This window comes from Rhipicephalus sanguineus, chromosome 10 (genome assembly GCF_013339695.2).
Source record: "Rhipicephalus sanguineus isolate Rsan-2018 chromosome 10, BIME_Rsan_1.4, whole genome shotgun sequence".
Lineage (NCBI taxonomy): Eukaryota > Metazoa > Arthropoda > Arachnida > Ixodida > Ixodidae > Rhipicephalus > Rhipicephalus sanguineus.
The window spans coordinates 143,928,419-143,944,106 of NC_051185.1; the positions used below are offsets into that span (position 1 = coordinate 143,928,419).

The 15,688-nt window shown below is 43.4% G+C and overlaps 1 protein-coding gene across 1 annotated transcript; it reads left to right on the plus strand.

Moving 5' to 3' along the window:
• Positions 1–916: 916 nt before the first annotated feature.
• LOC119372536 (zinc finger protein 665-like) lies at positions 917–12,065 on the plus strand. Its single transcript, XM_037643016.2, has 3 exons — positions 917–2,315; positions 3,981–4,070; positions 9,836–12,065. Exons 1-3 carry the CDS (start codon positions 2,159–2,161, stop codon positions 10,255–10,257), a joined length of 669 nt encoding a protein of 222 aa, XP_037498944.1. The 5' UTR covers positions 917–2,158; the 3' UTR covers positions 10,258–12,065.
• The last annotated feature ends 3,623 nt before the right edge of the window (positions 12,066–15,688 follow it).

The following is a 15,688-nucleotide window of genomic DNA, read 5'->3' on the forward strand; positions in this document are numbered from 1 at the left end:
AGGTTGTGTGGCCACATTATTCTTGAACATTGATTGTCTGGCACTGTCATAAGATCTCTTCTTTCTCTCCAAGGTATCGATACCTCCACCATCTGTCCCCCAAGAGTTTGGCAAGATCATCACCTTTTGTGTTTCTGGACCATGCGACTGATGGCACACAGTGATGATAACCTTTGTGGGGCTAGCCTGTAATTTCTGGAGTGTGGCGCTCTGCGAGGACAAAGGACATTTTATTGAGTCTGCTACAACAGACTCGCCCTGTGTTCCCTTGTTGTGCTTTTGTTCTGATATTCGTATTACGTGTAAGCACTGACCAGTGGCGTAAATCATGGGGGGGTCAAGGGGTTCCTGATCCCCCTTGTGGTCGGGCTGGGGGGGACACCCCTTGCAAGTGTACCCCCTTGAGATTTAGCTTTCAAACATCAAACTTGAATTACTTGACAGATAAATACAGCACACTATATATACGCTATACAGCACAGTTCAATACAGCACTAGGCTATTCTTAAAGGGGTCATGAAGCACCCCTTGGGCTGATTGAAAAAACACATCCTGCGGAAAGCTGACACGGCTATGAACTGCTCTGCCAAATATTACAGTCGTGCGCGCCGCGTAATGGCCACAAGCGGAGCGCGAAGTTGCCGTTTCCCCAGGCACCCTCTTTTTCAAACAGAGGCCGGTTCTCACTCTCGTCGGTGGGCGGGGCGTCTGTCCGCTGTACGTAGCAAGAGACATAGCATGCTTATTGGCCGATAGCCGACGTAAATCGAGAGCGGCGTTCGGATCAGATGCGCTTCTTGCCGCGGAGTGCCGCCACTTGCCGGCGCCGCACTCCTCAGTACACGGTAGCCGCACTCGCGCAAGCGAATCACAGCGGAGAGCGATCGCGTTTCATGACGCGCGCTGGCGTAACTTCTTTCCCCCATGCCATCCCTCCCTGTCTAGCTTCCAGTGCGCTCGTCGGCACGAGAAAAGAGAGAAAGCGCTGAGAGTGTGCGCCAAACCCCCGTAACTCCGCTGATTCTTGACGGATTCGAGAAATTTTTGCGGCAATCGATTCGGGAGGCAGTACACTCCGATACTGAGGCCATTAGATCATTACTTGGAAAAGTGGTTCATGACCCCTTTAAAAGACTACACGGCGGTGAATGGAGCTGAAGTTAAACAAAAGCTGTACCTTAGTGTGCTCGCATTTGCACTTGATTGTTTCACCCGAATGACATATTTACTGGAAGTATACTAGCCCATTTATGAGTTAAACTTCGAAGCTTCACTTTATCAACGTACGTTTCTACTAGTGGCTGCTCATTTCTGTTAGATTAAGCTCCCTGGCGGTGCCGAGGCCCATGCTCGCTTTCATTATTTTATTTCAAGGCATGACTTCAATATTTGCTTAAATAAAAATAAAACCTATGTTATTAAAAAACAAAATGGCCGCCATGGCAAAATGTGTGTCCCCCCTCGGGATTTTTCTGGATTTACGCCACTGGCACTGACGGACACCGTTCAGCATAATACTAACAACCTAGGTTTTTATTCAAGTTTAATGGGCTGGTTGGTTTTAACTTTTAAGTGTTATTGAACATCATTTTATGGTGTAAATTTACATGAGAAGAATGTGACAAACTGGATAAATGCCAATTTTGGTGTTGTGTCGTGCTTAAACTTCCGCAGTAAAATTACGTTGTAATGTTTTACCTGTCGCTTTTTAAGGCGGTTTTCATTGTTTTTTTTTTACTTGTATCAAATGCTAGCTCATGTCAGAATGTGCTATTTTTGTTGAGAATGGCCCCTGAGAATGATGTAGAAAGATAAGACCAGAATTGAAAGAAAAGAATTGTTATGAATCGTGGACACGGGTACATTTTCTTTTTCCTTTTTCTTCAGTTTCTGGCTTTTGTGCATTTATTTGCTTGTGTGTTCAGATTTCGTGCTCATTAGTGATTAGGTCATTTTCTGATGCATTTTCTCCGCTTGATACACATCTTGTACATCTATTGTAAGTGCACTTAACTTGTGACAGGCAGCTTGAAACTAAGAGGCCTCTTCTTGTTTATTATCTGACTGTTTTAGCTCTACCTCTTTCTCATATATCATGTGCTATTTCTTGTTCGTGAATGCAAGTATTGAATAGCTTCTCAGAACTCCAGTGAATTATATGCTGTATATCAAATGCGGTATATATTTGGTAGGGAAGATAACGTTTCTTGACTGTGTAGGACACCATGACTACCACCGGCCCATAGAAAGCTCAACAAGTGCAGCTAGAGCTCCTAGTGGACCGAATCTTCAAGGCGGAGATCCCAGTGGTCAGAGTAAGCACATAGATGCCCTAGTTTTCTTTACCACCTGAAAGTTCTCTTCTACTTCTCACATTTGTCATATTTGTGGTAGTACTTCGTGATGATTTGGAAGTCCGTGGGAACTGTCATGTGCACCGCAGTGGCATCTGCTTCAGCAGGCACCGCGTGAGTAGCATCACCACATGCCCGAGCTAACAGGGGGTCTTCGGCCCCCGCCCACGCATAGCCATACATGGTTCAGCAGTGTCCGGCTAGGGGTTTAGCTGGTGCCAGGCATTTGGCCCTTTCAGTCCTCCTAGTGGAGGAAACACAGCCCTTTGGCCTCGGCATCACGTAGACTGCAAACCCAGGTGGATCCAGCTGGGGAAAATGGGCAGTTGCTTTTTACTATTCACCTATTCACTCTTTTACTTTCATCTCTTGTTTCCATTTGATCCTGCCTCCTCTTCTTCTCTCATTGCTTTCAAATTTTCTTGCAGCTAGAGTTAACTTTGTGTGGGTGGCCACTCTTGGTTAGCCATATTCGGATATAGCAGTGATGTACTGCTGGAATTTGCAAAACAAGGACAAAAAGAAGGAACACACATAACAGGACTGTGGGTTCCTTCTTTGTCCTCATTTTGTTTTTGCCCCGCTTCAAGTTATTCACAAGATAGACCAACTAGCCCAAACCTACAATTTGTTGCAACCCAGAAGGGCTATGGACCGAAGCAGCAACGAAATTCTTTTGAAAGACACATGCGCACTACCCTGCGTTTCACATAAGTTGTAGTGAAGAGTCAGAAAAATGGGCAAGGACAATCTCACCATTACTTGTTGCAAAGAGCTTGACAGAGATATTAGGGGGTGGATACAAGGCTTCCAATATGGCCAGAGGAAATCTGCTGCTCGAACTCCGAGGCTGCACACAGTACAAAAAGAACTACGCAACCCAACATCATTCGGAAGCATATTTGTAATTATAACCGAGCACTGACCGATTTACATTGTTGATGGTGTTATTTCTGATGAGGACCTGCTAAAGCTCACTGATATTTAACGTCTTGAAGGGTGGAGATGTTAAGATATAATCACTGTTAAAAAAAATAAACGTAAGAGGCTCTTAGTTCTGAAATTCATATCTAGTGAACTACCTTACGTGATCTAAACTGGTTTACACGTCAGCACAGATGTAATGCATGTGAGGGCTACAACAGTGGGTTGACTAGGATAGTTTAAATAGTATATATCACATATTATAAAGAAAAATTATCATTTTCTCATGACCCGACTTATGTGCACAATAATTTTGAGAATTGGAACTAGGCTTGTGTGAATGTCACTTTTTTCGTTCGAATTAAACTCTAAGCAACTTTGAATAGTAGCAGGATTTGAATAGTGATAGGGTGCAAGTTATAAGTGGTAAAATACGTTACTTTTTAAAATTTGTTATACTTAGCCCATGTAAGCCTGCATAACACACTCTTAAATTTTTAGACATAAAAAAAAAGAATTTGAGAAAATTAATTGAGGTGCAGGTAAAATGTACATTTGACCTGAAGTGTGGCTTTGCGGCAGTGTGGATTTTTCCTGGATGGGTGGTTTCACGGCATAACAGCCCTATGTTAGAATAGGTGCATTTTTAATAAGTTGAAGTGGTTTCTAGTGTAAAAGTACCTGTCTTCTTTTTTTCTGCAGCCATGATGATTGTTAAACAAGAGCCTCCATCGACTGATTCAAGTCAGGACAGCACTAGCATGGAGACATTGCACTCCGGGCAGCCTAATGGTGAGCATGGAAACAAATTATTTGGTTTCAGTGATCTTTGAACCGTCAATTCAAAGAGCAGGGTAGAAGAGAGAAATTGCTACTAGGTGACGGAGACCTTTGTTAGCTTGCGGCTAAAGTTTGCTCTGGAAAAACAGCATGCTTAAGTTCTCCAGCAATTGACGAAAAACGAGAAAGAAACTTGTGTTTTGCTTGGAAGCAGTCTTTTTGATCTTAAAAGCACCGTAGAACACTCCGAGAAGGTTTGTTTGGCTATACCAATACCACTATTGTGAGGCTCCATTTTCACTCTTAAGGTTGTGTATATGACATTGATCTGAAGCATTTTGATTTTCATTTAAAAGCGCAATGTAAGATATATATTCATGCAATTTCATGAGAGACAAAAAAAAATGAAGGCAACATGGAATGGTGTGCAACCATAGAAATGACGCCATCAGTGCATTAATCAAGTGCCACGCCAACTACCGCCTTGCTTGAGCTGTCGAACAGGTGTGCCAGTAGCTATAATTGCAAAGGTTATGCCCGGTGACATTATGTTCTAAGCCTGCTCTAACAAACAGCGAAAGCGTCATTTCATTCATGCTATTGCTGTAGTAAAAGTGGAACAGAAACTTAAAGTGCATTATTATCATCACTTTTAATTCAACAGCTTGCATAGCCATGGACCTGATGCCATTGATCCTTTGTTTGCTGTCTTTGTCCTTGCATTGCATATCTTTCCAGTGGATGTTCTTTGATGTATTGCTACCCTATGTACCTTGTTGTACTGTATTTACTGCATTCCGTATTCCGTATCCGTATTCTTTCTACTTGTGTCGTAAAGAGCATGCTCAAGGAAGCTGTTTGACTAGAACAGAGGCCTTGGACAATGTCATGTTTGACATTGTTCACCGTACAGTTGTCGATAGTACTACCCTGGAAATGACATTTCGATTCCTACAGAGTCACGAGCATACTGGTACATTCCTGCGTTTCTGACTGCCATGTACTGCCATGTCACTGGTGTACCCATATGCACATCAGCCAACTCCCCTGATTTGTGTAGGGGACTCTGGAATTCCGACCGATCCAACAGATTGTACAGACAGTGCTGTTATCTCCTGAAAAACTGCCCTAACCCACCCACAAAAGAAAAAGAAAGTAAGATTAAACACAAAAAGAGCGATACTATAATGCAACATGACAACATTGTAATTGCAATTGTTCATACATCCTAGGTGGCTAACAGAAGGCATATAAAAATTTGCACCATTCTTGTGTAGGCGTAACTTCGTTTGCTTTAGCGATGCAATATGCAATATGCAATAGCGACGTGGGGCTGAAACCTGTAGGATAACAAAGAAACTCAAGAAAATGTTAAGGACCATGCAGAGTGCAGTGGAATGGAAAATGGTAGGTGTGACATTAAGAGAACGGAAGACAGTAGAATAGGTCGGACAACAAACATGAACAACTATTATTCTAGTTGATATTAAAGGGGTAGTGATACCTTTTTTAGAAGGCGAGTTTACTCTGCCATACATATCTCCTGTATGCGGAGACTGCTCTGAGCAAGTGTGAAGCTCGGCAAATGCTGATAAGATATTTTAATTTGATATTAAAGTCAATTTTTCCATGGTGCACCTACTGACATCGACACTAGCTTGACGTCAGGCTACAGTACAAGTTCTGGTGATTTCACGCAGCAGTCTGGCTAGTTGTGATGACGTTAGGTACCACAACTTCCAAGATGGCCGCTTGTGCGTCATCAAAACTTCCAAAATGGCCGCTTGTGCGTCACCAACGGAGCCATGGTGCGGAGCGGCTGTAGAAACGTCACTATATATTGTGCGAACACGTCATGAGAAGCTCATACCGTGCTGTGACGTCAGGGTACAGTAGGAACAGAAACTAGCTTTTAAAAACATACTGTAATTACTTTTTCAGGGCGCACTCATGCTTAGCACTACCTTTTCTAGGCTCTTGAGGGCTTGACCTTTCCTTTGACGCAAAAAAAGACAACTGAAAATATTCGTGTAAGTACCCCTTAAAGGCCAACTCCGGCGATTTTTCGAGGTCCATGGATCTCAATAAAATTCGCTGGGTACGTTCCTTTTCACGTTCCCGTTGTATATGCCAAATTACAAGCTCGAGACACACGCAGATTCATTGCAAATGAATTTTATTGATTGCCCCGACTCTCCCCACCTCGCTTCCTAAAATTATTGGCAACACTGGGTGCGTGACGTCTTTTTTGTTAAGCGGAAGTGACGGAACCGAGGGGCCCTTAGAGCGTCTGCTATCCGCAAGGCAACAATCACGAGTGTTTGGCGAGCGCTTCGTTGGCTGGGCGTGTGAATTTCAGTTCCTTGTGGTAATGCGCGCGATGGGTGGCAAGTGGTGTCGCGTTGTGGGCTGCACACGATTCCCCGTAGGCAGTCACGAAACACTCGCACCTAACGATTACCCTGCGTCTCTATATTAGAGTGTTTTAGCTAGCAATGCCGGTTTACCGCACGGAAAGTACGGTAATACCGTACCGGCTAAAGAATGCACATGCGTGAACACCACGGAAACACTTCCCGTAGCATATACAGGGTGCACCGTGACCGGGCCTATATCGGTATACGGTGAGCTTCGCATCGTACGAAACAACGTAACCGACGTAACCTAATGGTGCGAAAGGTGGCTCATACTTGGCTTATATTAAATTCCTTCGGTCGTACCAACGCGATGTTGAACGCCGCTATTGCCAAACTTATGCACTCTTCCCATAGCAATATTAAGAAGCTTTAGTTAGTCCGTGAACTTCTCAGCGATAGCATTTTACCCGATCACGGCCCGACAATTTTGAGCTCCCTGGACAGGTGGTGCCATCTGGCGGTGGAATGTGCAACCAGGCAAGCAAAGAGCTAAACAGGTGTGTTCCACTTCATCGAAGAGGAATGGCCATTACAGTTGGCCTCCAAATGCGTCGGAATCGCAGCTGTCATTTTTCGACAGCTCAGCTTGTGCACGTGACACGGTCAGTCACACACAAGATTTCCGACGGAGTCACCTTTCAAATGAGCGTCTGCTCTTCGCCGCTTTCTCAACTTTCATACTACGCGCTGGCGGGACCGGCATGCCTTGCATGATTTCCGGTTTTGTAACCACTTATACGTCACGCGAAGACAGTATGCTCGGTTGGGTTTCGGTTTCGGTGTTGCGCTTTTTTGCTTATTTAAAATTATTCTCTAATTTGCCGAGTGTTTCTGCTATCGGACTCGTGACAGGAGCGTCTCAGGAATATAAAAGCACCATTACTTTGACATGGCCAAAAAAACGCCGGAGTTGGCCTTTAAATGAAAAAAAGTGGACATGCACTATGGCGTTGCTCATAAACATATCGTGGCTTTGGGATGTAAAACCCCAACAGTTATTACTATTATTATAGGTTATGTTGTCATAAGGGTTTATTGTGGGCTACCTATGTTTTTCGCTGCTGGTTACCGAGGGTTTTGTACTCATGTGCACATTGTCTAGCTGCGACAATGTTTTCCAATAGATGTTCACAGTTGTTAGTAGCGCCTGTCCTGACTATCTCGCTTTTTTGTCCAGTTTTTCGCGCTTCTTTTTACCAAACTGCTAGTACAATTTGCTGTAACTACTCGGGGGTTTTTCTTGCAGTCTCACATGATTCAAAAAGCAGATTCTTTTGTGAATGCAGACGGCATTCTGGCCGCGCATCGTGCAGTTAGGCAGGATTTATTTTATGTGTTTGAAGTAAAGAAACCTGTTTTTTTTTTTTTCACTGTAACTTCAGTTTCGTCACGCACATCCTTTACTTTGTAGAATCGTGTTGCAGCTGGCCTTTAGATTTGACCAGCGGGAGCTATTTAACAAGCACCTGTATATCTGAGCTCTCAAGCGTTCCGACAGTGCTCTCGTGAAAACATGGCCTCCATAGCCGGACACACTGACACAAGAGAGAAGTCAACACACCACAAACGCTAGTTGTTTCTTCGAAAGGCTCCTAAGATTTTTCAAATATAGGGAACAACAAAAAATGAAAGCTCAGTTTTTGATAACTGGATTATTGGTAACAGCAGACGTCAAGAGACAAGTTATTCCTTTTAAGGGGGGACACTGTTTTTTCAAGATCATGAAAAAATCTGTTTTTTTTAAACAGCATTTTTGTAACATACAGGCATTGCCGCAAGTACTGACCAAGTTTCTTTTACCTTGGATTGACATTTCGGCCACAGCATCAATTTACACCACAAAAACAGGCTATATTCTAAATGAAAAGAAAGCACGAAAATGGAGCTGTTGATGCTATGAGCCTGTTGAATGATGTATGCTGCAGCAGTACTCATGCAGGTTATATCCCTGGTGGCTACTAATCATCTAACAAAAGAATTTTAACATCTTGTGTTGCATGAGGTTCAAAATCGGCATTATTTGCTTTTCTGCATTTTCTCAAAACCCGAGTTTTTGACTCTTTGCAACCTTTCGGGAGTGGTCTTTCAGTAATCAAAGCACCTAGAATTGTAATTCTTGTTGCACTACTAGGCTACATGAGTATTGCCCACAGGGGTAGCAGCAGATTTTTTCATTTCAGTTTTAATGTTTTTTTAATTGTCCATGCATTAAACAACTAACTAGCCATATCTTTAACAGAAAGCTTTGATATGCTGTATTAATAGTTTGCACATCAAAAAAGTATTCCTACCCCTGTGAAGCTTATTTTTCCTAGTATCCGGCTATGTGCCTAAAGCAAGGTTTCAATGAGTAGTTCTTGCTCAATTGTTCCCAGAAACAATGCTAATTAATTTTAAATAACTTCAGAACTAATGGACATCTTTGAAGAATAATTGCATATTTGGAATCCGCAAAGAAAACTAAACAGGACTGTGCAGTTTCATTAAATTTGGTAAAGGGAATCTTCATGATTTTTAAAAACCCACTTCCCCCCTTAAATTTTAAATTCTTGGTTACATGTACTAATTTAACCTTAAAATGTGGCTTCGCGGCAGTGCGGATTTTTCCTGCATAGGTGGTTTCACGGTGTAGCATCCCCATGTTGCAGTGAAACCACTTTTACATGGGGTTTACATTCCGTCAAATATATGTCTGTTCGCTAATTTCGAAAACATTGAAGTTTTGAATAATTTGAACTGGTGTCAAAGCGAATTCAAATACTGTAATATTTGTCCGAATATTCGAAGCACTGGAATACTCACCCACGCCTAGTTACCAGTCATTCCTACTCCTCCTGAGAGACAGATATCAATATGTAGGGAACCAGCTCTAGAATATTCATAGCGTTTGCAGTGCCGCCCTGGCAGTCACAATGCGCACATTCCAGCCACTTTCATGGAAGAGAATTACTACTAGCACAGGTGATGTGTACGCTGAAAGTCGAAGGAAAGCCGAGTGATGCCGATGATGCTGTTGCATGTACAACTACACAGGAATGAGAGGAAGTTTTCTGTTGTTTTATTGCGATAGCAATTATATGGACAGTCTCGACAGGTTTTTGCCGTCGCCGTCATGTCCCTCCCGTATGAAGTCCAAACTGATAAGACCCCCCCGTGCATCGTATGTTCTACCGCAGGTAAAAGCACGCGAGCGGGGGCGTACATGTAACCAACAATTTAAAATTTAAAAGGAATAACTAACTAACAGAAGCTAACAAAAAGGAGCCCTTAAGTTCCCCCTCTTGTGTTTAATCTTGTCACACTGCCCTCTACCCACTAAAACTTGCAACTATATTTCGTCTCTTCCCGTGCCATGTTTAGCCACTACTGGACAGAGCAGCCAGATTCCCATGGTGGTCCTGGTGGCTCCCAGTAGAGTGGAAACAGTGCGGGTGCCCAGCCCCCATTCCCACAGCTGCCATCTCTGCCCGGAAACGTTCGCCTCGAAGGAGCTCCTTGATGTGCACCTCAACACCCACCCATCGTACTGTCCGCACAAGTGCGACCGCTGCTCCGAGGTGTTCACCAATGTGCGGCTGCTCGAATTGCACATGCGATTTCACCACAAGTGCGAGTGCCTGTTCAGATGCAGCATTTGCTTGCTCTCCTTCGCGACTAAGAGGGCGCTCACCACGCACCTCACGAAGCACGACCACGGCAGGGTCCAGTGCAAAATTTGCTCCGAGTGGTTTGACAGCTGCCGGGCCCTGCTGGACCACAGGACAAAGCACTTTGCGCTTTGACGACTGTAACATCGCTGCACTTGCTCCATGGCATCTTTCTTGCTCTCTACACTTCCTACTTCCTTGTGTGATAAGACTCATTCGCACAATACATTTGTGAAAATTGCTGAACTTATCGGAAGTTCAGGGGATGATGGCAGTGTGTAATTGTCATAGAAACGTTACAGCGCGCACAGAGTGGGACAAAAGAAGAAAGCGCAAGACACAGCGCTCTGTCTTGTGCTTCCTTCTTTTGTCCCCGTCAGTGTGCGCTGTAACTTTTCTAAGATGCAGTACCAACTAGCCCGCCGAGCCATCCTAGTGATCGTCAAAAATAGGGAATATCACTGGAGTCAGCGATTGTACAATCCTCTTTTCGAATCGTTGGGTGATATATTCCCTGTTTGACGATTTTCCCCCACTGAAGTAACTTATTCGTTTGCGAACACTGTCACTTTTAAGTTATCTGTACATGTCGTAGGGCATTTAAACTATCACCTTTACAAAGAGCGTACTAACTTAAAGGGGCCCTGGACCATTTCTCAGGCATGATGAGGAAACACTTTTCGTGGATATAAGGTAGCTGTGAATATCTCAGCTAAATCTTGTATTAATCTACTAGGAATGGTCTCAGCGAAGCGCAGAGTTGAAGCACACCCTTTTCAAACAGTGTGTGCAGCCACCAGGGAAAGTCAGTTGCTGTCAGCTGGCCGATACCCACGCAGAGCTGCCCTCATAATGTACAACATTTAGCGTGTATCTCCATTTAGCTCTAGTATTTCAAAAGTGTTTAAAACATTTTTTTTTCAGTAATACATTTCTGTGATAGACTCTACTGCTTATATAGCATTTCTGATGCTTCAGGGCCCCTTAGAAATGCTTCGGGCCCCTTAGAAGTGCATGATTTTCTGGGTGTTGTGTGCTGCGCATACCATGTATATGATTTTGCCTGCTAAAACAACGACTGATTCTCTCTCAAGTTCTGACTTGGGTACCATTCTGCAGTGGGTTTATAGTTTGCTACCATGTTTGCCAGTATTACCCACTAGTTTCATTCACGGTAAAGAAAATGCACGTGTGTGCATCTGCGTTGCTTTTACTGCAGCTGAACGGTGGTGCTACTGTCATTGCTATGGTGAAATGTCTGTTACACGAAACTGAGCACGCTGCGATGCGCTAGCTCTGTGCGAAGTTTGAGTGGCAGTCAAGCTGTTAGTGATCTTTTACCACTGATTTTTGCAACCACCTTGAAATTAAAGCAGTATTTACTACAGAGGTGCACAAACTGAATTTAAAAGGCCTTCTGCTGTTTCCTGCAGCACAGCTACATGACACTGCGCTCCCAGCCTGTTATTGTGAGCTCAAAATGTGTTCTTTGCTCATTTTTTGTCGAGTGACAAATATAGTACATTCCTCTGTGTGTGCAATGAATTTGTGTACAGCACATCGTCGCTATGATTGGACCCTCTTATTAGTGGTCGGTGTGCAGTTGTGTTCATAGCTTGCATTGCTGTGCAAGTGCACTATTTCCTGCTTTCTTTGTTATTAATGAGTTGTGTTCACACTTCTTATCATTATAGAAATGCTGTAAATTTTGTTCACATACGAGGTCATTGTGCAGTTACATATATGGTTTGTCTGGTTGTACAAGTGTGCTAAATTTCACTTTATGTGTCATTATATTTGTGTTGAAACTTTTTATCTTTATAGAAATCCTTGTTTCGCTCTGAAGTAATGTGTATGTGCACGTAATACTTTATTTGATACACCTTATTTCCTCTTACTTCTTGTTACTTTCACTTTGGAAATAAAGCAGTAACCCTTTGATACGCCATGCACATTGTTCTCAATAGAAAGATATTTGAGCTTCATAGAGCTGCGCCATTCCTTTTTGAGATTGTTTTATTCATGCTTAACATCCTTGGATGTGCATCCAACCTCAAGTATTCCCCAAGGCCGTATCTTAGACAAATGGAGTAACAGTGCAGGGGGGGAGGGGCAGTTGAAATGAATGAATCCGTTCAATCCAGAAGCATACGCTTTTGCTTTGTTTCTGGCTCGAATGGCAACATCGCCTTTTTGTGTCCCTTCTTGCATGTGCCTGTCTATTGTTTTCGCTCTTTTCATCCCAATTATACCGTCCCGTGCTGTTATTCTTTACAGCCATGACACATATGGATGAACAAAAACCAGCACTCTTCCTGAGCCCAACTTCCGCAGAACTTTGCATTGGTTTAGTTGGTTATAAATGATTCTTTTCACCTTCTAATAAAGTAAAGCAATCCTGGCAATGTCTGCAGGTCCTGTGGCTGATGCAACTTTCGTATTGGCAGCTTATGTGGTTATTTACGAAGGTGTTGCATACTAGTTCCCATAGTAGCTTTTGCTGTAGTAGAGTTGTGCTATGTGGTGAAACACAATGCATTGCAGTGAAGCATGTATGTCATTTACTGTGTTGAAGAACTGTCATCAGTATGGGAATCTGTTATGGTGTGTTGATAAGAATCCTATCTAAAGACAAAGTGTTGAAGTGTAATCGATGCTCTTAATGTTGGCCCGCAGGGGCGTCTGCTTCTGCAGGCGTTTGGTGAGTTGCGTCACCACGGACCTGAGCTAACGGGGGGGGGAGTCACTACGCATGGGGGGCCCAGCCCCCCATGCGTAGCCATGCGTGGCTGGGCTATGTCTGGGGGAAAAGAGGATTCCGGAGCTGAAGACAATGCCAGTTGTTCGGAACTTTAAGGCCCCTGGTGGAGACAACACAACCCCTTGGCCCGTACGTCACGTAGACGTTACCACCAGATTGACCCACCCAAGGGAAACCCGCAGTCGCCTTTTCCTGTCTTCTTGTCTCTTCCATTTATTTCCAGTTTTCCTGGTTGCTAGAGTTAACCTTGTGTGGCGGTCATATCTTACTACACCATATTTAGGACAGTGGTGACAACTGGTGTTATGCAGGCTCGTGTACAAGTTCTCTTGCATCCTCTTGCTGGGCTCCATGGTGGATGGTCAGTGCTGTTGCTGAACATACACATTCTCTTATGGCTTCACAAGCATGCTTTGTTTTTGATCAGCCTCTTAACCCTTATATGTCCAGTGTCCTACATATAGGACACTGGTCATATATAGGTTAAAAGAGGCGGCACTGCGGCAAATTCTCAGCTATTTTGGGGGAGCAATGTACCAATCTTTCCCAAGTTCATAGTGAAAGCATACCACGAAGAAAAAGCTGGCCCCATGCCTGGTGAAGTGCCTTCAGGGAAAAGTTGGAACAACATGCAGGGCTTGAAAAATTTCAAGTGGAGACCTCCTTCTAGAACTAACAGAAAAAGATCAAGTGCCAAGCTCTCCAAACTAACCAGCATCGGTGATGCTATAGTCATTACTTCAGCCCATAGATCGCTAAGCACAAGCAGGGTTGTAATATCTAAAGATTTCATAAGTTTGAGTGATGAACTCCTCGAAGGCGTCCAAGAACAAAATGTCATTAAGGTACAAAGAATTCTTGATGTGCTGCAGTGATCAATAAGTCCTGAAAAAGTATGTTATACTTACTTTTGGAACTAGTGTAATACCCACCTTTCCTGAGGCAGGGTATGGGGAAGTTAATATGAGACAGTGTATTCCAAACACCCTGACGATGTTTCAAGTGCCAAAGATTTGTACATGCTTAAATCAGCATGCACGAAATGCTGCTTAATATCTACCCATCCGACAGTTGTACTTTTTCACCACATTGTGTCTAACATAAGGGAGTTCACCCAGCTTATTCCCAATCCTGCCCTTGCTGGAAAAAAATTATTGCTCTAACAGTAAAAGAAAAAGCCTGATTTCACAAAGCTGGCAAACAGTTGTCATACCTTTCTAGATGAAGCTATGCTGATGTGGTGTAGGTGGGGGCAGCATCACGAAGGCATTGGAGGCCACTGGGTCTACACAGTGTGGTCATGTAGTGACTCCTACCCCCTTCATGCTGGCAGCCAGTGCTGGCCCATAGTCTCCAAAAGAGCCCACAAACAGCAGTCTTGCAGGGCCATGAGATCAATCAAACACCAAGGCCTGAGATACGCGTCTCAGTTCCAAACTCTTGGTCCTCCAGCACCTCTGAGAGATCGAGGGAGGTCAAGCCAAAAACACCGGTGTTGTCGACACCAAAAGAAAACTCTCTCAGGGGTACAAGAGGAATAAGTTCTGATTAGCCATGGTCAAAGAGAAAGTGATGACCTGGAAGGTTTTTGTTCCTTTCGATGCAATTAGTTTTTCAGGGATATGTCTTCTAACTTTTTTTTTCACCCATTCACTTCTGACTGCATTTCTTACCTTTTATTTTCAACATAGCTTTCATTATAATATGTAATTATGGAGCACTTGCACTCTACTTAGGTGACACAAAAGCCATGCTGAACAACTTCTCACCTGTGACATTACGCCTGCAGGAAATAAATTTATGTGAGAGGCACACAAACTTCCTAAAAGGGTTGACTGTCATTCAGCGCGACTGTACTTGGACCACCAAGCTGTTGGGAGGCACGAACGTTGTTTTACAAAGGAGCATTCCAGTTAGAGAAGTGATTGTTAATAGTTACATGCCGAGGCTGCTGCTATTATCATTTTAGCACACAATAACATTACCATTTTGTCCATCATTTGTTTGAGCCACATTCCACCACATTCAGTTTAATGCAACAGATCTACAACTGATTTTAGACCCAACTGCCTGAACCTTTTGTCATAGCAGATGATTTTAACTCTCACAATGCTATATCGAGAAGCAAAAGAACTGACTCCTGAGGACAGATACTCCAACATGTTATACTTGCTAACAACTTGTGCTGTTTAAATTCTGGCACTTCTGTATACAGCTCCTGAAGCGCAGGAGCTATAAGATGCCTCGATTCAGCGATCTGCTATCCATCTGTGTTTACAGATTTTAAATGGTAATTGGTAGGTAATTGTTATAATAGTGACCATATGCATGCCATAACAAGCCTAACATCTACACCTCTCATCATACCCTGCGAACTACCTTCGGAAGCTTAAATTAGTAAACTTGGCTCTGTTCACTGAAAAAGCCACACTTGAAAGAGAGACCACTGATCTATTGCGTATAGATGAATTGAATGGCAACATCATTGCCTGCATACTTTCAGCAGCAGAACAGTCTACACTTCGCTTCTGGCTTTTTAAGTAGAAAAAAAAAAACCATGGGGGATGAGCCCCTCTGTATACACACATTGTATACACGCTAAAAAATTGCAAAGCAAATGTGGTGCATTTTTGGAGATACCCAACACATTAGAACCTCTTGTCATTTGAAACAGCAAAAGCTTTAAGAGAAAAAAAATTTGTCAACGCTGGGTGTCCCTGGAGCCAATGTTTCGACAAGGGGACCTTGTCTTCTTCGAGGCTGCAACTGCAGCCTTGAAGAAGCAAAAGTGAAAGATACCACATC

What these genes read in the sequence shown, in the direction of transcription:
- LOC119372536 (XM_037643016.2), top strand. Translation starts at nt 2,159, where the DNA reads ATGCTGTATATCAAATGCGGTATATATTTGGTAGGGAAGATAACGTTT. An exon ending in CGGAGATCCCAGTGGTCAGA is followed by an intron (nt 2,316 to 3,980) that starts GTAAGCACATAG and finishes TTTTTTCTGCAG; the next exon opens with CCATGATGATTGTTAAACAA. An exon ending in GCACTCCGGGCAGCCTAATG is followed by an intron (nt 4,071 to 9,835) that starts GTGAGCATGGAA and finishes TGCCATGTTTAG; the next exon opens with CCACTACTGGACAGAGCAGC.